Consider the following 24,215-nt stretch of genomic DNA (forward strand, 5'->3'; position numbering starts at 1 on the left):
AAAAAAATTAGATAATGTATACTACGAGGCATGTTATAGTTGAAACACGTGAACATGATTGACGTTGAACGATAATTGACATATACTTCGAAGATTTTTATGGTTTTTCGAGCATAATGAGAACGACTCTAGTTTACTTTAAGGATACAAGGTTTTCGATATAGTTGCACATGTTTTTTTTTTTTTTTTTTTTTTTTTTTTAAACTTTTTTTAGGTCGGTAAAATGGTTAAAATCACCTTTTTATTTTTAGAATTATTCGGATAATTCGAATAAGAATTTGGCATCTGGAGCGTGTACCATTTTTTATATATAGATTAAAAAAATAAATAATAACAAAAGTCGAAATAAAATTTAATGAAAAATCCAAACTTTATAAAATATAATTATAGTTAGGTTATGGGTGGACAGAAAATTAGAAGATATTAAAAAAAAAATCAAGTGCAAAACCACAGAATAATTAAGCTTGATTATTGATTAATCAACAATAATTTAAACAAAGGCAACAATTGGAAATGAACCAAAATAGAAGGACTGATCTGCAAAATCGGAAGATGGTCGGCGAGCCCATATCACTAATTTCATATCTGGCCGTACACTTCAAAAAATATTATAACAAAGTCATCTCCCCATGCCTTTAACGTTTCTTCGATTTTTTCATTTTTATTTGTAATTTAATTTATTTTTAAAATCGAAATTCGTTTCTATAAGATTACTCTGAATCAAATCCATGGGGAGTTCATTCGCGGAAAGAGCCATAAGGAGAACTTTCCTTCTCGATAATCGCAAAGAAAAAGAAAAAAAAATTCATCTCTTTCTTTTGTCGTTCTTTGAATCGGTCCCCGTTTTACTTCCGTCTTTCCGATTTCCCACTGCGATCCATGGCGTCTGGTTCAGCTGGTCGCCCTAATTCGGGCTCTAAGGGGTTTGATTTTGGTACCGATGATGTTCTTTGTTCTTATGAGGACTACGGCAACCAGGAATCTTCCAACGGTAGCCATAGCGATCTCTCCGTCGCGAATTCTAGCAAGGTAGGTCGGAGTTAGTTGTTTTCATATTGCTGTGGTTGGTTTTTTGGTTGTGGTTATGTCTTGTTGGATGTTTGAAATTAAATTCTCGAGTTCTTATTGTTGAGTGTTCGATTAGGGTTTTGGATTGTTGAGTTACGTTTTTATAGTCGACGGGAATAACTCGCTATTAAACAATGATTTGTATTGGGTTAGGAAATGAGTGATTGAGGCTGGGGATAAACATTCGTGCAGTGACCTTTCCGGATTGTAATGATGTATGCTTTCAATTATTGGTTTTAATTTGTGTATTACGGCTGAGTCGATCCATTTTGAAGTAACTTTGAATCTGATCCTGATTGTCAATAGTGTTGGTAGTACTGTCCAATCTGTAGAGTGGTTCAATCTTGCTTGAGCTGTGTAAAACTTGGTCCGGAGTGTAATGAGCATTTCCCCCTAAGATTTTGAAAATTTCATTGTGTGCTCAGAAATGTTCTTACGATCCTCCTTTGCGAGAAATTGAATCTTTTCTATAATAGTCGGTTCGTGAACAGACAATTGATATATCAGTGTTCGGTATATCTGTTCGTGAACAGACATAGTGAGAAGTGAGCTGAACACTGTTATATTTTCTGTCTGATATTGACTCTCATTGTTGAAATTGAAATTACAGAGGAAGAACATCCATGAGATTATTTGGCTGCATTGATTATTATTTCTTTTTGATGTTTCTGGGTTCTATCCTAAGTTGTCTCATTGTATTAAGTTTTATAATTATCGGTTTCATTGAATTGATTAACCGAGTTTTGTGTCTTATCCAACAATAGTGGATTCATTGTGTATTATTGGATGAATAATTGAGTTTTGATGTTTGTTTGAGCAGGATTTTCACAAAAGTAGAGTATCTACTGTATATCCTGCTTCTGTTTATGGTCAGCCAGAAGATTCCATGAAACAAGATGTGATTTCTACTGTTGAGAACAGCATGAAAAAGTATTCTGATAACATTTTGCGTTTTCTCGAGGGAATAAGCTCGCGCCTATCACAACTTGAACTGAATTACTACAACCTTGATAAATCTGTTGGAGAAATGCGATCTGACTTGATTCGTGACCACGAAGAGGCAGATTTGAAGCTTAAATCTCTTGAGAAGCATCTACAAGAAGTAAGCTATGCACTACTTCGAGCAATATGTAGAAATATTATTTACTTTGCAACTTAAACTCAACACTAATCTGTTGAATCTGGAAATTTGTGCACTTGTTGTGAACAATGACGGCCCCCAAGCTCTTTTTTTTGTTATTACCTTTTGTGAAATCTCACATGGTTGGAGGGGGAACGAAACATTCCTTATAAGGATGTGGAAATCTCTCTCTAGTAAGACACGTTTTAAAACCGTGAGGCTGACAGCGATACGTAACGAGTCAAAGCGGGCAATATCTACTAGTGGTGGGCTTGGGCTAGGGCTGTTACAAATGGCATCAGAGCTAGACACCGAGTGGTGTGCCAGCATTGGGGGTGGACTGTGAGATTCCACATTGGTTGGAGAGGGGAGCGAAACATTCCTTATAAAGGTGTAGAAACCTCTCCCTAGTAGACGCGTTTAAAACTGTGAGGCTGACGTTGATACGTAACGGGCCAAAGGGGACAATATCTAGTAGTAGTAGCGGTGGGCATGGGCTTTTACACCATTTTAGTTTTGTTTAAGTTGATACTGATTCTGCTGTATGGGACGATCAGTATATGAAATATGATTTGAAGTTGTCAGCCTCTGCTCTTATCAGTTTCATCTTAATTAAAATTTTCCTTGATGTCCTCCGTAGGTCCACAGGTCTGTGCAGATTATAAGAGACAAGCAAGAGCTCGCCGAGACTCAGAAAGACTTAGCCAAACTTCATCTTCTGCAGAAAGAGTCGTCTTTGTCGAGCCATTCGCATTCAAACGAGGAGAGAGCTTCACCTGGTGCCTTTGATCCTAAGAAGAATGAAATTCCGTCCAAGAATCACAATCAGCAACTAGCTCTTGCCCTGCCGCACCAGATTGTCCCACAGCAACATCCACCTCCTCCAGCAGCTTTGCCGGAGAATGTGCCCCAACAGCAATCTTATTACATCCAGCATCCTCAGAGCCAACATCAAATGACCAATGCCCATGCCCAGCTAAGTCAAACTCCACCACCACCACCACAACAGTTCAGTCAGTATCAACAACAATGGACGCAGCAGCCACCTCAACAGGCACAACCACCACAACAGCATCCTTCTATGCAACCTCAGATCAGGCTGCCGCCTACTTCAGTCTACTCTTCTTATTCGATGAATCAACCGACTTCTATGCCAGAGACTCCGCCTATGCAAGTGTCATTTTCACCTATTCCTCAACCGGGTTCGAGCCGCATAGACACCGTGCAATATGGATATGTTGGAAGTGCTGGTACTATGCCCCAGCAACCTCCTCAAGTCAAAAATGCTTTTGGTGGAGGACCACAAGCCGGAGAAGGATATTTACCTTCTGGACCACAATCTGGGCTTTCCTCGGGAGGTGCATATATGATATATGATAGGGAAAGTGGAAGACCACCGCACCATCCTCCGCAACCTCAGCAACAACCACACCATCCTCCACAACCACAACAACCGCCACACCATCCTCCTCAGCCCCAACAACCACACTTCAACCAAAGTGGATACCCTCCGGCCAACGTTCAGATTCCTCAGCATCCATCAGGTCCGCACGTTATGGCCAGGAATCATCCGAATCAGTCGCATTTTATACGTAACCAGAACCATCCTTATGGCGAAATAGTTGATAAACTTGTTGGGATGGGTTTCAGGAGTGACCACATTGGCAGTGTAATTCATAGGATGGAGGAGAGCGGGCAACCTATCGACTTCAACGCTGTTCTAGACGGGTTGAGTAATTCTGGAGGTCCTCAGCGGGCATGGTGACAGTAATTTCAGTAGCAGTCGCCTATTTGTATGTTGAAAGCTCATATCGGCCATGACCAGCCTAGCCATTGCGTCTTTTTAATGCATTGAATAAAAGACTGGTTTAGGATTCCACTGTGTTCTTCCTTCTCGTATATATATATATATATATATATGGTTTGCGAGATATAAAAGAAGTTGATTGTATCTTATGTTATGAATATTTCTACCCTCAGTCCCAAATCTTATGTTATGAATATTCCTTAGCTTTCCACCTAAAAACAAGGAAAAATGTGAAGGTTCATATGGTGTGTAATGCAATGCTATTTGTTTGCAATTATTCACACAAATATTTTGAGTCAAAGTTTTTAACTTGAGTCAAAGTTTTTAACTTTATTCAACTCAGATCAATCTCTTGATAACTCAGCTCATATTATAACAAAACATCATTTATAAGGGTCAAAACATCATTTATAAGGGTGTGGAGACATTCTCCTAGCAGACACGTTTTAAAGCCTTGAGGGGAAGCTCGTAAGAAAACCCCCTAAGGGAAAGCTCGTAAGCCTAAATACTGCTAACAGTGGACGGTCGTTACATTTTTTATTTTAAACACCCCTAGTTTATACTTTAATCTTAAACTCATTGATTATTGAATACTAATAAAGACCGAAGAATAAGATCAAAGTATATAAGTTTACTAAAAACAACAAATTTTTTAATTTTTTCTGGTCATCTTGATCTTATATTATTGTTTTAATTTATATGCTTCATTTTGAAGCATATTAATCATTTATCATATTAAATAATTTTTCTAAAATAAAAAGAATATTAGACACGCATCTTTTGTAATTGTTTTTTCTTTTAAGAAAAAAAAAATATATCGAAAACCTTATTCATGTCTATATAAACACAGTCTTGGATTAGAAGTCATCCCAAGATAATTTTGGTCTCGATTATCGGAAACCCCCATCTCTCTCTATTTCCTAAAAAATCTCAGCCTTCACCCCCATTCCTTCGATTTCGCACTGCGATCTATGGCGTCTGGTTCCGCAGGTCGCCCTAATTCCGCCCCCAAAACGTTTGATTTTGGTTCTGATAATATCCTCTGCTCATTTGAGGACTACACTAAACAGGAACCTTCAAACGGTAGCCATAGCGATCCAGTCTCCGTTGCCAATTCTAGCAAGGTTCGTGGGGGATATTACTTGTTCCTACGTTTCTTTGGCTAGTTTTCTGTCCTGGGTTATGGATGTCTGAAAGTAATTTTCGATTTTTCATTGTTGGGTGCGATTAGGGTTTGTGATTTTTTATATTAACATTCTAGTTTTGATCGTAGTTTAATTGTGCGGTGTTTATTCTTGGCTTAAGAAACGAGTACTCGACTGTTAAGGGTAGAGATGATGATCCATGACAATCCATTTTTGCATTAGCTGAGTTCTAGGCCTTATGCTTGTCTGGTTTCTTGTTGAGCGAACGTTGTTGGTGCTTTCCAGTCTCCAGAAGGAAGTTAGTTGTTCAATTTCAATTGGAGTTCGATATAATTGTGAATAATCATCCTAGACGAAAGGAACATTTGTTTTTACGTGGTCTTGGGTTTTGTATCTTATCCGCCTTGCATCTTTTATTTGTTCTTGTAAATAATGGGTTCATGAACTGATAGAGTGGAACATTTAACGCAATTATTATTGTTAGTATTTTCCGTTCATAAGCAAGTCTCATTAATGGTTAAAGTTGGAATTACTGATGGAGAATCCCATAGGATTATGAAGCTGCAATAGCAGCTTGCAGTGGCAGCAAGTATTGTTGCTAGTCGTATTGTGGCTCGAGCATCCCTGACGATTTTATGTACTTTTTAATTGCCTTGGATTTATATAAACCATTCTATCAATTTTACTATACATGCAGCATCTCTCAGTTTATGTCTTCTGGAATCATATTAAATTAGGAATTCAATGTGTATTATTTTGTGAACGATTAAAGTTGTGCATATTTATATGGGCAGGATTTTCACAAGAGTAGAATGTCTACTGTATTCCCTGGTGCTGCATATGGTCAACCAGATGATTCCATTAATCAAGATGTGATTACTACTGTTGAGAACAGCATGAAAAAGCATTCCGATAACCTTTTGCGTTTTCTCGAGGGAATAAGTTCACGCCTATCACAGCTTGAACTATATTGCTACAACCTTGATAAATCTGTTGGAGAAATGCGGTCTGACTTAGCCCGTGACCATGAAGAGGCAGATTCAAAGCTTAAATCTATTGAGAAGCATGTACAAGAGGTGAGCCACGACTTTAGAACTTTGAAGAGTTTGTCAGTAGTATCTTATCAAAAAGAGTTTGGAAGTGGTACAATGAAGATCTTCTTTGATCCTTTATGATCTTGAAAAAGTAACATTGTTTTCATTCATATTATACGATCATTTGTAGACACAATAAATGAACTGTTTCTAATGATTCCGTAGAAAGTAAGATTAATTTGCAACGTAAACCTATCACTTGTTGACTCTTGAATCGTGCACTTGATGTGAAAAGCGACTGTGCTTTCCAAGCTGTGTATTGTTATCGTCATTTTTATTTCTTAAATTTTGGTACTGACCAAGAGGATTAGTAACATTTGAATTGAATTTGTACTTGATGCATTTCTGTAGGTTCACAGATCTGTACAGATTATCAGAGACAAGCAAGAGCTTGCTGAGACTCAAAAAGACTTGGCTAAACTTCAGGTCCCACAGAAAGAGCCATCTTTGTCGAGCCATTCGCAGACAAATGAGGAGAGGGTTTCAACCGATCCTAAAAAGAACGAAAATCCATCTGAGATTCACAACCAGCAATTAGCTTTGGCCTTGCCACATCAGATCGTCCCGCAGCAAAATCCTATTACACCCCCTTCAGCAGCTTTGCCTCAGAATGTGCCTCAACAACAGCAATCTTACTACATTTCTTCATCCCAATTGCCTGGTCAACAACCATCCCATATCCAGCACGCTCAGAACCAGTATATCTCATCCGACTCCCAACACCGGGCATCACAACCTCAAGATGTTTCGCAGATGACCAATCCCCAGCTAAGTCAAACTCCACAACCATTTAATCAGTATCAACAACAGTGGGCGCAGCCACCATCTCAGCCGGCACAACCACCACAACAGGCTTCTATGCAACCTCAGATCAGACCACCGCCTACTTCAGTCTACCCTTCTCCTTACCCACCAAATCAACCAACTTCTATGCCAGAGACTCTGTCAAGCAGCATGCCTATGCAAATGTCTTTTGCATCTATTCCTCAACCTGGTTCAAGCCGTGCGGACGCAGTGCCTTATGGGTATGCTGCTTCAAGTGGTGGTTCTGCTCCGCAGCAACCTCCTCAAGTGAAAAATGCTTATGGACCAGCAACAGGCGAGGGCTATATGCCTCCTGGACAACAGCCTGCGCTATCCTCTGGAGGAGCATATATGATGTATGATAGGGAAAGCGGAAGACCGCCACACCATCTCCCTCAACAGCCACATCATCCGTCTCAGCAATCCCACTTCAATCAAAGTGGATATCCTCCGGCCAATGCACCTCATCAGGTTCCTCCTCAAGCTCCAACAGGCCCCCGTGTCTCAGCCAGGAATCCAAGCCATTCACATTTAATCGAAAAACTGGTTGGCATGGGTTTCAGGGGCGACCATGTTGCCAGTATAATTCAGAGAATGGAGGACAGTGGGCAAACTGTTGACTTCAACGCAGTTCTAGACAGATTGAGTACTCCGGCAGGTCCAGGGCCCCAAAGAGCGTGGTGAGTAATTTAATCAACCCCTGTTTGCGGCCCATCCTGGGCATGACCAGCCTCGTAAATTGCATCGTTTTAATGCATTGAATAAATTTTATCCTCGTACATATATTGTTATGGTTTGTGAGATTTAAAAATGTCGGCTGTATGATTTAAACATTGTGTGAATATCTTCTACCTGCTATTTCAAATCTTTTCATATGACTCCCTCTTAATGTTTGTATGCACGTTTAGTAGTCAAAGACATCATTGCTGTTAGCTTGTTAGTGCTAGTTTCCTACTTCCCCAAATCCTTTTCGAAGCTTGTGTTGTGCATTGGAATTCCACTCGAGACTTGGGAATAGGTTTGGTTTGGAATGGACATACAGCCATGGTAATAGATAATAGGTTTGGAATGGACATGCGGCCCTGGTCATATGACCGACGATTATGACATCGTGTTTCCAAAGAACATAAAAGAAGAAAGAATGTATTCATGCCGACACCTAACACCACAAGAAAAGGAGAAAGAATGCAGTCTTGCCGACGCCCTGTGGGGGGTGGGGGTGTCCATTGCTACGATTCAATGAAACAGCAGTGTTGAAAATGTGCATAGCTATTGCCTGCTGGCTATGATTCAATTTACATTTACTTCCAGACAAACACGTCGTTGAGTTGTCCCTTTCTTCTGGGTCGCAGGCCCCACAGACATCAATGGATAATTTTAGTGCATTCTTTTCCGTGGCGTTTATTTGCTTCCTTATCTTATAAGCTTAAAAGCTTGTTTTTGGAACACTCCAGTCCCTATCTTACAAACTCAAACCTTCATATTTGTCAACTAAACTTGCAAGCTATTGATTAAACTCACTAAATTTCTTAAAATTTATCAATTATTTAACAAAATATTCACTTTTAAAACATTATTATTCGAGTATAAATCATAATGAAAACCTATATAGTTAACCGAGTAATTTTGAATATCCCATACAGTCAACCGAGTAATTTTGAATATCCCATATAAATTTGTTGTCAAGGATAAAGTTGTAATTTTTTAAAGATTAATAAATCAAAATTTTTGTATCTTTTCTATAATTTAACCATAAAGTAAGATCACACTACAATATTCATCCTGTTGCAGAGGTAACTAAATGTTTATGGTGGAGATGCTTACACCGAATTCAGCCCTAATATCCCGGGGATCCAATTACGTGGCATGCCACATGTCTCTGCCATGTCACTATCCTTTCAATTAGATGGCAATCCCGTAAATTCCAAAATTCAACGTCCATTAATTGAGTTTCTTAATATTTCATGTCAAAATTGAAGCTCCCTCACCAACTTCCCATCTCCCTCCTTTTGTTACCTCTGCTGTGAGTTTCAGTTTGTTGTGAAGTCTCCAACGAAGGACATGGAGGAATCTCTGCTGGGAGGAGAAGGTAGCAGTAGCTCCAGCTCTAGACGTCAGATTCCGCATGTCAGGTTTAGGCGCCGCTCCGATGCCATCGCTTATGGCTCGGCGTACCAAAGAGCAGCTGCTCTTGTGGATCTGGTTAGACTCTTTTGCCGCATTTGATTCTCGCGCGCGTTTTTTTTTTCTTCTTTCATTGGTGATGGAAATGTGTTCTGATCTTTTATCACTTCACTGAACATTGTGATCCTTGTTTCTCTACCTTTGCTGGAGCTGTGTCTTTTTAAGTATGATGAGTTTTGAATCTTATTTGGATTGTTTCGACGGATTTTTGGTTTGCGGAATCTTTATCTTGTGCCTGGCCTTTTCAGATATGGATTTGTGACTATGGAGAAATGACCTTGGTATTGGAGTGGTTTAGCGGTGGAATGTCTTGGAACTGGTCGTAGTTTTGCATAGAAGATTATTTTTACTGTACTTCCAGCTTAATATATTGTTTTTAAATTCAACGTTCATCGATAATCTATCTCCCTCTGAGCTCTAATCCTATTTCCAATTCTCATCATTCTCTGCGAGAATAGATGGTTTTACTTTTCTAGATTTTCAAAACTGAGCATAATTTCTGTTTGACGTCTCTATGTTTCATTAGTATAGCTGAAGGTATATGCTACTTATTTTGCTTGTGGCTACATATGCTCTGCTATATTTTCTCAATAACAATAATAAACAAAAAGCTCTATTAATGAGAAATTTTGTGTTCTTTCAACTTCAACTCAATAATTTTCTATATTCATTCGACAACTGATAAGTGCTAGAATGGAAAGAGCAAAATGGAAGTTTTTCTAAAATGGCGGTCCCCTACCTTTATTTTGTTTCCCTGACTCTGCTTTTTTTTTTTTTTTTTTTGTTAGTGTCTGTGCTCATCTTTATTTTTATGCCAAGAAATGGTACAAACGTGTGTGGAATATTGATTAATTAAGCTCAAGATTTGTGCTAACAATTAACTTTGTCAATGAAACAAGGATTCTCTCATAGAGTTTATGGAAAAAAGGATTTAGTTTTACTTTAAACCTTGGCCAACGGAACATTTTTGTCATTGCTGATAGAGACTGAATTTTGCAGGCTGAAGATGGCATTGGTATACCCGAGAAAATTCTTGATCAGTCAAACTTTCAGAGTGCTGCAAGACTCTACTTCATTTTCATTAGATTTGATTTTCTTTGGTCCTTAAATTTCTTTGCGCTGATAATTCTAAATTTCTTTGAGGTTTGTTCTTCCATTTTTTTGACATTCCTTTTGTTTTCAGTCGTAAAAAGAAGTTTTTATTCATTTTTTAATATATTAACATCTACAGAAACCTTTGTGGTGCTCCAAATACGAGACGCATTCTTGTAATGATAGGGAGTATTTCTTTCTTGGGCAGTTGCCGTACTTAACAGCTGTTGAATCTCTTATATATGAGGTAAGAAAAAACTAAATAAATTCCGTTATTATTATCTTTAAATTTTTTTTTTTTTTTATTTCTACTTCAGTCAAGTTGGAGTTACTCATGTTATGGCTTCGCCAGAATAGATTATGTGATGGAATAGTTTTACTGCGTTCTCACGGCAGTTTCAATGCATACTTGTCCTAGTACTTGTTACTATAAATTATATATATGAATGCTACTGTACATAAGCACGGAAGCAAAACTGAGTTATTATATTGGAGGAGGATGAGATGCTTTATATACTCAAATATAATTTGCAGGAGCATGCTGCTTGTAGATGCTGTATACTCCACTGTTTACAGAATCTCATTCATTGAAAGTGTAATATGTATAGTAACCTTCGATACAAGTGGCTGTGTGAGATTAAATAGCATTACATGTAGAAATCTGTCATTTAGAGATTTTTAATTGTTTCATGTTTTAATTGAACTGGTTATGAAGTTTCTTGGTTTCCTCAAACGATATTCACAAAAAATTCAGTGGGAAAGCTATTTCACCAATGATGGATGTTAATTTTCCAGATTATCTACATTTCTAAGTATCATCATGCATCCAGAAACTAATCTTGTGAAGTTTTCAGTCTTGTTTATTTCCCACTTTCAACTTTAGTCATTGTCTGTTTCATTGAATCTCTACCGTCTAAATGCAGGCCACGACTCTCATAATACTCACGATACACACTTTTTTCCCAATTTCATATGAAGGTGCTCAGCTTTATTGGAAAAATCCCTTGAACCAATTGAAGGTACTTGTCCAGCGTCTCTTTTGTTGATAGGTATCCAAATTAGTTTGAACTTTAAATGAACTTGAAGTAATTTGAACTATAAATGAAGTTGAAGTAATTTGAATTATGAATGATTTTGAAGGCTCGATACTTGGTAATTGGAAAACATTCACTTTTCATGTTTCGAGTAATTTGAGCATAAAGACAACTTCCTTATGCCCTTAATGTCAAAAGTGCACATATAAATTATTTTCTTTCCTATGGAAGTTATTGTTGATGATTTAAGAGTAGTCCAACATTGGCTAATTAAGGGGAGATTATGAGTTTGTAAGTAAGGACACCATCTCCGCTAGAATGAAGCCTTTTGGGGAAACCAAAAGTAAAGCAATGAAAGCTTATGCTCAAAGTGGACAATATCATACCATTGTGGAGGTTCATTGTTCCTAATATGGTATCAAAGCCATGCCCTTAACTTAGTAATGTCGATAGAATCCTCAAGTGTCGAACAAAGAAGTTGTGAGCCTCGATGGTGTAGTCAAAGTGACTCACTACAGAGAAGAGCTGTTCCAAGGGTTCCAGAGAAGGAGACCTTAGGGGAGGCTTTATGGTGTATTTTTTCGAGTGGAGGATTGTTGAGGATTATTGGGAAGAGTTGTCCCACATTGGCGAATTAAGGGGAAGATCGTGGGTTTATAAGTAAAAGACGCCATCTCTATTGGAATGAGGCTTTGTGGAGAAACCAAAAGTAAAGCGATGATAGCTTATGTTCAAAGTGGATAATATCATACCATTGTGGAGGTTGGTTGTTTCTAACCATTATCCGTACAAGAGATTAGCAATAATTAGATGGATGTCTTCTAGGAAACGAAAAAAGTTTGTTAAGTGACTAAAAAGCTTCAGCAGAAATGCAAGATTTATTGCTTTCACTGAATTATTTTTGATATGTTGAACTTGAACATACAACCAGAGCCTACCGAAATGATGAAGTGTTTGGTTATCATATTTTATTATCTTATGAATTATACATTTTGTTTACATCGCACTTCATCTTAAGATTATAATCATTGCTGTATATTTTTCTTGTACCCTTGGTTAAAGGTAGTTTTATAAATTTTCTAGAATGGGCAAGTCAACATTCTAATAATTGGAATCGCTTCCTTATGAATTGTCAATACCCTATCAGGTTTTGGTGGCTATGATGTAGTAGTTTTTATGTAATTGATTCTATATCTTCCCCATTTTCCAGGTCGTTTGCACAATTATTTTGGTTGCCGATTTTGTCATTTATACCCTATATTTGTCGCCAGTGGCCTTTGATTATCTTCCATTCAGAGTTGCACCATATATAAGGGTTGTCTTTTTCATCATGAATATCAGGTATATCTTTTTCTTGACAAGATTCTTATTTTGCTTGTCATACGTGAATCACACCTTATGTACTTAAAGATATTTGTAGCATCTAATTCAAAGAAGCTTGTTTCATCTACCCTTGTATCAGCAAGTAATTTAATTCTAAGAAACGAGTTTGCTTATACTACTATTAGCAAATGATTGTTTCGAGATGGCCATTTTAGTGGGTTAACATGGACTAGTTAGCTCATATTAATTGCCAGGTAATTATCCAAGATAAAAACAAGCATTTAACATGGCGGATGTGTTGCGGAGATTTAAGACAAGGGAGCTTCATACATTTCATTTAAAGATAAAATTTCTGTGTAATATTAATTTTTGCCGTTGTTGGGTCTCTTGATATTTGAAATGACCATCAATAGTACTCTCTCCTTCTAATGATTGAAGAAAGTCGGCTTGAGATAATGTATTAGAGGTAAAAGGTTAAGTTTTGATGGGGCCTTAACATTTTATCTTCATTAATTGCTGATGTAAACTCAAATGTTCTGATTTTGACTTACCTCTTTCCTTGATATCTGATACTTGTTCCTTATTGGTGGGAGTCGATCCTATTTATGATTTAACTGTTTACTCTAAAGAAAACCCAACAAATTTAATCATTTCATTTGGTCCTTAGGCATCTCCGGGAGAGCATCATCATCCTGGCTGGAATGCTTGGCACATACTTGAATGTCTTGGTTCGTATATAATTTTGGCATAATAAATACTCTGTTTAGGCAGAATTTACAATATACCTATATCACATCTTATATTTTCCTTTGCTCGAAAAGTTGAAGAACTGAGCCTAACATTATATTATGCCAATTATTATACCAATTCTTACTACGTTATTTTCATTTTCTTGCAGGCTCTAGGGCTTTTGTTTCTTCTGTTTTCCAGCTGGTTGGCATATGTTATATTTGAGGATACACAGCAGGGAAAAATAGTATTTACTTCTTTTGGAGCCACATTATATCAAATGTTTATTTTGTTCACTACATCCAATAGTCCAGATGTTTGGATACCTGCCTACAAGTAAGTGGGTAATTTAGCACGATTAAGACACTGTTAGTGGCTTTTTATTGATATATTTTTCTATCAGTTAGACTTGTATTCGTTTTCTTCTTCATTCCCTTTGAAGTGAATTGATAACCCTTTGAAGTTTGTAAATTTTGGAAATGGTTGTTAACTTGTCATTCTGCTATACAATCCAAGATACAAGTTTAGGAAACTATGTTGCCTGTGGTAGCAAGAAGCACTGTATACGAGCTATGTGCAAGGATATCCCAGTTTTCTGATTAGAGGGAAAATTATTCCCCCTTCTCAATCACTATCACATTCCTGAATTTTGTACTGGTTGGTGGGCGTTTAATGATGGTGTAGCATACATTCATACATTTTGTGATATTCAAAATAGTAGCAAATCATTTGAACTTTCAATTTGAACGCTAACATTGCACAGTGCCACTAGTTTACTATATTAGTTCTAGAGATAGAATTACTTGATTTTGATAGAATTCATGTCCTTGAGATGTTAATGGTATTTTAAGGTTACATTAATTAATGAATTATGAGTGGTATGAAGTATCATTGTTATTAATTTCCATCAAATGTAAAAGAGTTATAATAGAATTTTGTTGATGCATTATTGAAGTTATTAACTGTAGAATGCATGTTCAAAGACGTTTCTCCAACATTCTAAAGTAAGCATTACTTTGACTTATATTGTCTTTTACAGGGCATCTCGTTGGTATTGTCTCTTTTTTGTTCTTTACGTGCTGTTGGGAGTTTACTTCGTTACAAACTTGATTCTTGCTGTTGTATACGATAGCTTTAAAAGTCAGGTAAATACTATTTTACCATGCTCTGCCAGTGCAAATAGTTATCGAAGGCTTCAATTGGCTTTAGTACTCAATTTTGTCGGCCCGTTTCTTGCTTCATCCACAGATCCTTTTCCCGTCTCCAGATACTTACTTCATTCGTAGTTCATCAACGAAAGTTGATTTACTTACTTTATTATTTTTTTAATATGGATACAAAAGCTCACGTTTTTTCTAATTTTTATTGTTTATGAATTTTTTAGCTTGCTAAACAAATTTCCGAGATGGACCGCTTGAGGAAAAGTATATTGGCCAAAGCTTTTGGTCTTATGGATACTAATGTAAGAATTGTGACCATTTACCATCTAGCTTGCATCTTCAAAGTTTTAAATGGGTGGCTCATAGATCCTATTTAATTTTGATGAAAGAATCTTGTCATACTTTTACATTGGGGGCAAGTATCTGTCTTGTTCTTGTTCAGTTTTTATTTCCTGGTTTCTTCTTGTTTGTGTACTAGAAATTTCTCATGGTAAATTTTCTATTAAACATAAAAAAACATTAAGATAGGGGAGGACACTGTTTTTAATTATCTGAATTGAGATAGGTCGGGCTTGTAACTATATAGAAATGACTGAAAAATGATGGTATTAGTTTTTGAGCATTTGAGCATTGCTATTATTATTGATAGTTGTATAGAAATTATTAGTGTTTCTTATGCTTTTTCATTGGGTATCAACGTGTAAAAGCCAGGGTGAAAACATTCAGCAGATAATTTTATGGAAGGTAGAGCTATATGGAGAGTTTTTCGTTGTTGGAAGAAAATAATAAGATGTCCCTTTTGGGATATGTATATGGGTATCATCTACGCTTTAATGAAGGACATGACTTAGTTAGAGTTATGTTTTTAAGAAGGACATCTAAGCTTCATTTATGTAGTGGACTTGTATCATGACGTCAAACTTGGTTAGGTAGTGTTTATCCAAAAAAAAAAAAAAACTTAGGTAGTGTCAATTTTGATTTAGAGAATGGAGGACTTGATTAAAATCCCATTTGATGCCGTGCTACTATTTTTTGGTTTACCCTTCATACCTATAACCATGCCACTAAGTATTTGGCTAAATGGATGTACTTGCGTTCGTTCCCCTTCCACAACTCTATTTCCAATTCACTTTTCATATTAGAGTCTGTCCGCTGCTGGTTTATTAAAATTCTTGTATGTGATCATTCAATGTTGCATTGTCGTGGATAAAGGTTCTGCTGAGTGTCCCCATTTTACCTTGAGTTGTTGGTTCTGTGCCTTTTCGATTTTATTTGTTGACTAGAATAACGAGGTAAATATGGTCCACGTTACCATCCAACATCTTGTTTTCTTCAAAAGTTCATGGTGAAGATACTGCATGTTGATTACCTCCTCATGTCTTTACAGAACGTTGGGTTTATCAATAAAGAGCAATGCCTTGCACTTTTAGAAGAACTTAACAGATACAGGTGTTTGTACCTTCTCTACCTTTCTTTCGTTTGCCAGTTTTGGAAGTTAATTTGTTACAGCGAAGTCAGAAATACTTGCAAAAGTGCTTGATGAAAAACTAATAATCCTTCATAGTGGCATCCTGTGTATCTCTCAAGTTTTTATAATTCTTTCTGTTGGTTATTATTTGTTTTTTTTTTAATTTTACGATCAAACACCTGCTGAAATTTGTATTCTTGCTTCTTATGATCATATTTCATGATCATCTTATTTTCGCTGATTGCATGTGGAATTAGGCAGTGAATACAAAGGCATAAAGTACAGAGTTTTATCTTTCAGACTAAGGCTAAAATTTCAATTTTGTAGTTTGCCTGGTGTAGAAGAAATCTTAGTTTTAGCTTTTGCCCGTTGACTAGTCTTACATTTTCAAGATTGTAACATTTATGCTCAGGTCTTTGCCGAAAGTATCAAGGGATGATTATGAGTTAATATTTGATGAGCTGGATGACAGTCGTGATTTTAAGGTACATTAGTTCCTCAAAATTGTTAAACTAAATAATTTTTTTGGATTCTTGTTCTCAAAATAACTTATATTCATCCTTACAAGTTACAACCTAGCTAGTATTGGATGAGGGTGGTAGTGATAAGTTAAGGCACATTAGTTACTTGAATTTGTGAAAGTGTGTCGGTACGGGACCTTGAACGCAATTTTATTTGTTTATTATTTAAAAAAAAAAAAAACAAAAACAAAAACTTCTATTGATATGGTAAAAAGTTGCATACAAAAACCTATTCTCTGAAGGAGCTTACGAAAAGACTCCCATATTAAGGTTAAATACAAAGGAAGAACAATTAAAAAAAGAAAAGAAAAGAGGAACACCACTGAAACAATAACCTTTACTTATAGGAAACCTATGCCCTGAAAGAAGCTTATGAAAAGTCTCCCCAGTTATGGTTAATTACTGAGGCTTGATTGCATATTCAATTTGTGATTATAATAAACATACTGATGGATTATATCTTCAGTTATGTACAGACGAACATACCAGGTTTTTCTTCTTTTTGGGGATGGGTTCTCTCTACCCCTGGCCCTTAAGCTGTTTTTCTTGTTGACATGAATACACACACACACACGCACACATATAAGCAATTAAAAACAATTTTCTTTATCTTCCTTGATTTTATTTGGATTCCTTCCTCATATGTAGATTAATATGAATGAGTTCGCTGATCTTTGCAATGCTATAGCCTTGAAGTTCCAGAAGGAGGACATTGTAAGTCTTTATAGTTTTATCCATGAATTTTTGAAACTACTGAGGAGTGAACAGAATGAATAAGGGCTTAATTTGCTTATCGGAATTACTATGATTGCAGCCTTCATGGTTTGAAGGGTATCCTTCGATCTACCATTCAGTTTTCTCAAAAAAGTTGAAAGCATTTGTGCGGAGCCCCACATTTGGATATGCTGTATCTTTTATCCTCATACTGAACCTGGTTGCTGTTATTATTGAAACAACTGTAAGACTTGCTTAAATAATAATTTTATTTATGTAATTAACTTCGTCATGTTATCGTGAATGGAAATTTAATCAACTTTGTCACATTATCATGGATGGAAATCTTATTGATCTTTCAAACATAGAGTTTATTATCTCTTGTGATTTATGTTGCTCTCATATGGAGGATTCGATTAATTGATTTTGTCTAGATTATATAAAGTACTTTCACCTTTATTTTCCTTTGTTTGCACAATTTTTGGATTCTGATACAAATATATTAAGCGATGATCTTAATTGATATTTATGTGTTTGTTGAAGAAATATCGAAATAATTGGTAGCAGCTCCATTCAATTTAATTAAAAAAAATTTAATGCAGCTTATAAGGCATTTAACTTCTGGTATTCGTGTTTCAGCTTGATATAGCAAACAATGCAGGTCAGAAAGCATGGCAAGAACTCGAGTTTGTATTTGGTAAGGTCTTGATAAGGAAATATTTTATTTTCTTCAAATAACTATGTAGTAGTTTCCAACTTCTTACAATTTTCTTTTTATTAAGTATTCCTGGTTGAAATTTCAATAATGGTTATTTTGCTTTGAAGAACCTGTATCATTTTTTGGTAGGAAAAAACAATGCAACATAGCATTTAAGAGATTGAACTTCAATAGAACTTGAGCGAAGATTTTGTTTATTATTCAAAAGCATTATACGAGAAACTATCCAATAGGATGCAAATCCCCTAAGTAAGAATAAATTACTCACGAAACAACCAACTAACGAAGTAATTCAACAACAATGAACAATTATGTGAAAGCAATTATGTGATTGATTGTTACCATGGTTATCTTTTTCTTATTTTACACAAAATATCCTTTTTTTTTTCCCAACAGGTTGGATATATGTAGTTGAAATGGCTCTAAAAATCTACTCGTTTGGATTTTTGAACTATTGGAGAGATGGCCAAAATCAGTTTGATTTCCTTGTCACGTGGATTATAGGTAAATAGTATCTGTGTGTGTGAGAGAGAGGGGGGGAGGGGGGTCAATTTTTTTATTTTTCATTGTGTTAATATTTTCTTTATCAATCTTTTTAGTATCACTTTTACTTTGACAGTGATTGGAGAAACTATAACTTTCGTTGCACCCAGTGGACTAACTTTTCTTTCAAATGGAGAATGGTAAGAGTAATTTTGTCCATCCTGTGTAAACCAAAATGTTCTCTATTCTTTCATAAAGATATTCTCTTGCTGTCTAATTCCCTTACGGAATGAGTGAAAAAATTGATGGCTCCTTTGCTTTTGAATGCTGCTCTTTTCAGTGGCGCCTAAAACTTCTATGTTTTGATTTAACATTTCAAAAGTTAAATGATAACGGTAGAGTTGGGTGAGATGGGTGAGATACTGTACATGATGCATTTCTGTTCAACTTCTTCTTTAGATCCTTTGAATCCACAAGAAGTTAAAATACAATAAAGCATTAGAAAAAAAAAAAAAAAAAAAAGGCCTTTAGGAGCAAAAGTAATTACCCGGATCCATTTACATATTTAAGTATCACAGATTCACAAAATTAAAGTATTGTGATAAAGTAGTATAACCAAAATGTTTTTAAGGTAATAAGTTCAAACTATGGCTAATCTTGGTCACCTACCTAGGATGTTTATATTATGCATTTTTTTTTATGGCAGAAATTGCAGGGTCAAATTATTGTTTCATAGGATTAGCTTAGGTGCGCACAAGCTATCACAAATATCCACAAATAGTTAAATAAATAGATCATAATAGAAAACTATTTAGTTTTTATCAAAGAAAATGGTTAAATCAGAACATGCTGTATATTTTGGTATTATCAATTATAGTTGACATGGCTTGCATCATATTTTAGGCCCACTCTTCCTTTCTTTGTTTTTTATTTGTCTGAGGGGAGAGTGGTGGAATCTGTTTATTGAAGTCGGCTTGTTTTGAGATTAACGAAGCATGTATCAATTAACTGGAGAAATGTATATGTGTAGCAATCAACACCTGTCTTTCTCACATGAAATAAGATTCTCTTTCATTGTATTGGTAACATAGACCCTGCATAGGTTGAATGTTTATCCAAATGGCTGTAAACTAATATAGGGGCATGTTGTTAGCAAAGGGTTTCACATGCCTATCCTTTCTCACTATTTAACTTTAGTCTTGTTCATACCGGATATGGACATTATAGAAGTGAAACCATGGAATTCTATACTACATTGACTCAGCTTTATTAAAATCAAGCGTAATACCTTCTCTTCTAATGTATAGCATGTAGTTCTTTTTTAATCTTTGCTAAAATAAACAATTTTGTTTTTCTCTTCTTTGCCTACAGGATTCGCTACCTTCTGATAGCAAGAATGTTACGCTTGATAAGGCTCCTAATGCATGTCCGGCAATATCGAGCTTTTCTAGCTACCTTTTTAACTCTCATCCCTAGTTTGATGCCATATCTAGGAACCATTTTCTGTGTCCTCTGTCTTTATTGCAATCTTGGTGTGCAGGTAAATACGTTGATCGATATGAACTATTTATGAAAATAGAAGAATGAAATGAATCTTATAAGATACACTTTTATTAGCTTTTCCTGTCATAAATTGCATCTTGTTGCAACATATAAACTGACTAATTTAGGTCCTTAGATGATCATAAACTTTGATCATCTAAACTTTAATCCTAAGGTTTGTATCATGTCTCCTGATTTGTATTATTATATATTTTACTCTTTAGTAATTGTATCTTTTTATGTCGGTCGGTCATTCTAGATTTTGAACTATTTTCGGTGCATGTTTCTAGTCATTGTAATATAATGTAGTCAAATATCTTTACTTTTTGCTGTCTTCACTAATGCCCTTGCTTTTGTCTCAATCGTTTTTAAGGTCTTTGGAGGACTTGTTAATGCTGGAAATGCCACTTTGTCTAAGACTGATCTGGATGAGGATGAGTATCCTTAGATGTTTTACTTCTTCTTCTTCTTCTTCTTCTTCTTCTTATTTTTTATTTTTTATTATTATTTTTTTTGGCTAGATACTTCTAAATACTTTGATAGTGGATTCTGAATTTTTATAGGCTTCTAAGTAGGGATTCATTGTGGCTGCAGGAGCTTTCTTTGAAAATTTGTTGAAACCAGTTTAACCTTTTTCTGTATTGTCCTTGTGAAGAACGTTTTCTGTTTAGATTTCCCTTGACTGAGTCAGCTACCTACTTTTCAATTTCAACGACTATCCTAATGGCATGGTGACACTGTTCAATTTGCTAGTTATGGGAAACTGGCAAGCTTGGATGCAGGTACCTTCTTTTATTATCAGTTTCCTCTTCTTTTCTTTTTTTTTTTTTTTTTTTTTTTTTGTGCTTCTGGCTCCTGTAAACCTAAAGCGGTATATCTGTTATATTCTCCTTTGGGGGTATGGTTATATGCATCTAAAAGTGAAAATTGAAATATTTAGATTATATGTTATATGCAAATAGTTAGAATGGGTATCAAATTTTATTTGTAATTTCTTGAAACATACCTTGATATGTCCATTGAATGTTGACGGTTTTGGTATTTGGTTCAGTATGAAGGAAAACAAAAACTAAAAGAAATTAAGCTTAATCTTGGAACAAAATTCTGAAGAAAGAAGGGTACTGCAATGTCATACTAACTTTTCCCTTCACGAAAATCAGATGCTTCAAACTTCCGTTTATTCTAGTTGTCATTGTCCTTTTCCTAATTTCTGTGGCTTTGTTGATTGCTGCATTATTTTCTGGCTACAAGATTAGAATTTCTGCTTTATGCTAATAAGATTATCCCTATGACATACGAAGTAGTATTTATTTATATGTACTCTAGCCTCATAAGTTGGATTTCACAGATGCCTCATTCTTGTGTTTCAAGTAATTATTTTCATTTTCCCTTCCTACTATAACTTTTCTTTACCATCTCTGGAATTTGTCGCTGAATTTAATATTTATCTTCTCAGAGCTACAAGGAATTAACAGGAAGCATTTGGACCCTCGTTTATTTTATCAGTTTCTACCTAATAACCGTTTTGCTGCTCTTAAATTTGGTAAGTTATCTTTTGTGCTTTTATGCAATGCCCGTACCTTATCGTTTACATCTTTACTATGATGATAGCTGCAAATAAATGGGCTTCCTTGCTGAGAAGTGCTGCATGAATAAAACGGAATCTGATTACACCAGGAATTTTTTTTCCTTTAAGATTACATGCTAGACTGTTTTCTTAATTGGACACAATACCTTCATAAATAACGAGGAGATTGATACTGTTGAAAAGAAATGTTAATATTGGAGTTCAAATAAATGGAGGGTTCATGTTCTTTACTTCATCTTTTCTTCTCCTTTTTTCCACTAACGACAAAATCCAAAATAACCTTCTTTAATTGGTAATTACCAACGGCTTATTGCACTCACCGCTACATGGTGATTGACATGATTGTCAGTTATTAGTTAAGTTTCCAGTGTTCTCGTCAAAGTTATGATGAATGCATATCATATTTGATATAATGGCGTTATAAATTAAAAAACTTAAAATATTGTGATATGATTCAGGTTGTAGCCTTTGTCTTGGAGGCATTCTTTGCTGAATTGGATATTGAATCTTCAGAAAATGGCGAAGAACAGGATCAGGTCAGTATCTTCTGATCCTTGAGAAGGATGGGTATTGTGAACTACTGGACTTCAATTGATAGTAGAAATTGAGACCTCATGCAAATTAATGATTTATATTAACTCTTACTATAACTGAAAAAAAAAGTATGTGATTGAAACACATATATTAAGACTAGATATTTGGATTTAGAGATGTACGTTGTTCTTCTGATTGATATTGCTGAACTTTTATTCTAGCAATTAGACATCAGTTTTGGGGAGAAAATTTGTTGCCTTTTCTTTTGAATGCTTGAGTGTATATCTTTAGTTATTGCGATTATTTATCCACAAAATCTCAAACCTTTGCAATTAAATTCTAGTCTACAAATCTACAATAGTTGTTGAAGTACTAATCATTAAAAAAAAGAAATACTTGTTTAGTTTCTGATTTTTTTTTTTTTTTTTGATATCCATAATCAACACCTTGAAACTTTTAAATTTTGTTTTTGATTACTCACAAGATATTTAATCTTTCAGATTCTAAAAAAATTAGAGACGATAAATTAGACACGCAATGTTAAAATCTTGTACTTTTATACACTTCTTTTTTTCTAATTGCCTCCTCTGCTCCACTCCTAGTTTTTCAGATTAACGTTGCTGGTTCTGCCATTTTATTGTGTTTATTCCGGTACTTTAGGTTACACTGACAATCAAAAAAAAAAAAAAAAAAAAAGAAGGATAAAGAAACAATCATTAAGCTTGCCTATTTATCCAACATTTGTGCTTTTTTCACTGTGGGATAACATGAAGGTCCAACTAACTGTACTTGCGAATCTAAATTCTGTGGTTCAGGACGGAGATAGTAGAAAGGATCGTCGACGTTTTGTTGGGTACGACAATAAGTAGTTTTAATATGCATCCATCCTCTCCATTTGTCTTGAAATGTTGACGTGACAAATTTTTATGGTTTTTTTTCCAGCACTAAAACTCGGAGTCGCAAAGTTGACATTCTTCTCCATCATATGTTGAGTGCAGAACTGGATAAGGATTCCGATTAGTACTGTTTCTTTTCCAGGTTAGCAGCCAACCCTTGTTCCCAAATAATTGATTAGTTGAACGCTCTCTGCATTGTTGCTGCATCATCCCACTTGTCTTTTGATATTTTGATTACATTTCCCTCACATTAAGAGCGTTGAGAATTTAGACACATTCGCCAGAATTCATTTCTCTCATACTTATTTTTATCTTTCAATCCGAGTGCTTCGTTTGGTTCATCTATCTGCTACGCGCCCATCGATTTGATAATCTGGTAACGTTGATGTTACCTAATAACGTGGAAAAGGAGAATAGATACAAAATATCACGGTACTCAAAGAACCAATAGCACCAAAGACGCAAACTTACTCCATGAGAAAATAGCTCTTATTTAATTGTAAATGTTCCCTCCGTGACAAGCACCTGCAGACACTCACCATATATTTCTGTGCCTGTGTAAACAATCTGCAGATGAGGAATTTTTCGTCAAATGAAGCTCCCAGTTTCAGTTCGTCCGTTCCCCGTGATGCGAGAATTCCAAATGAACCAAAAAAACGTGTATAAATGATCCCTACACATCATACTTCCTGTAATCCTGATGTCAGTGGATAGTTTTGAAGGGGGTAACCTTAAAGATGGGGAGTCTGCATGAACATTATTGTAGTTTGTTATCTGAATTGCGTAGACAGCAGGTGACTTTCCAAAGTTTTATTTACTTGATCTCCATTAGGAGAGAGAGAGCTTAGCTATACAGTCTGCTAGTTTGATTTCAGTTGGATTACTGTACTCTTGATTTTTAAACTATGGAATCCTCTCGCCTCATCGTTTACCACTCCATTCACAAAGTCCGAGATGATTGCTGGTAATAAAATAATGCGACGTGTGAGGAATCAAGCATCTCCACTTTTGTAATGGGCCATTTTTTTTTTAAAATTCATACGCACGTTGGATTATTGTTGTTTATTTTATACATGATTTTGTAATTGAAAATTTTACAGGCGTCTCCAATAGAGTGCTAGGGTCTTATCGACGAATAACTTTTCTAGTGGAGATTTTTCCATATAAAATTTTTATGCGTGATGAGTAAAT

General features: G+C 35.6%; 3 protein-coding genes across 3 annotated transcripts; all 3 read left to right on the forward strand.

Annotated features, from left to right (window-relative positions):
- Positions 1-637: 637 nt before the first annotated feature.
- On the forward strand, positions 638-4,067 carry LOC111811683 (uncharacterized). The gene is made up of 3 exons (XM_023698679.2): positions 638-1,029; positions 1,889-2,170; positions 2,829-4,067. The coding sequence occupies exons 1-3, from the start codon at positions 880-882 to the stop codon at positions 3,951-3,953; spliced, it is 1,557 nt and encodes a 518-aa protein (XP_023554447.2). The 5' UTR covers positions 638-879; the 3' UTR covers positions 3,954-4,067.
- A 786-nt stretch (positions 4,068-4,853) lies between these two features.
- Positions 4,854-7,913, forward strand: LOC111811682 (uncharacterized). The gene is made up of 3 exons (XM_023698678.2): positions 4,854-5,119; positions 5,935-6,216; positions 6,586-7,913. The coding sequence occupies exons 1-3, from the start codon at positions 4,967-4,969 to the stop codon at positions 7,720-7,722; spliced, it is 1,572 nt and encodes a 523-aa protein (XP_023554446.2). The 5' UTR covers positions 4,854-4,966; the 3' UTR covers positions 7,723-7,913.
- Positions 7,914-9,001: 1,088 nt separating this feature from the next.
- Positions 9,002-24,136, forward strand: LOC111811844 (two pore calcium channel protein 1A). The gene is made up of 24 exons (XM_087118274.1): positions 9,002-9,240; positions 10,222-10,365; positions 10,454-10,561; positions 11,238-11,333; positions 12,559-12,689; positions 13,339-13,399; positions 13,570-13,736; positions 14,440-14,545; positions 14,785-14,862; positions 15,948-16,009; positions 16,441-16,513; positions 17,198-17,263; positions 17,364-17,507; positions 17,903-17,960; positions 18,378-18,485; positions 18,601-18,664; positions 19,836-20,004; positions 20,380-20,444; positions 20,698-20,788; positions 21,463-21,549; positions 22,053-22,130; positions 22,944-22,981; positions 23,071-23,166; positions 23,598-24,136. Exons 1-23 carry the CDS (start codon positions 9,100-9,102, stop codon positions 23,147-23,149), a joined length of 2,214 nt encoding a protein of 737 aa, XP_086974400.1. The 5' UTR covers positions 9,002-9,099; the 3' UTR covers positions 23,150-23,166; positions 23,598-24,136.
- Positions 24,137-24,215: the final 79 nt, after the last annotated feature.

Source organism: Cucurbita pepo, chromosome 15, assembly GCF_057944985.1.
Source record: "Cucurbita pepo subsp. pepo isolate OVF chromosome 15, ASM5794498v1, whole genome shotgun sequence".
NCBI lineage: Eukaryota > Viridiplantae > Streptophyta > Magnoliopsida > Cucurbitales > Cucurbitaceae > Cucurbita > Cucurbita pepo.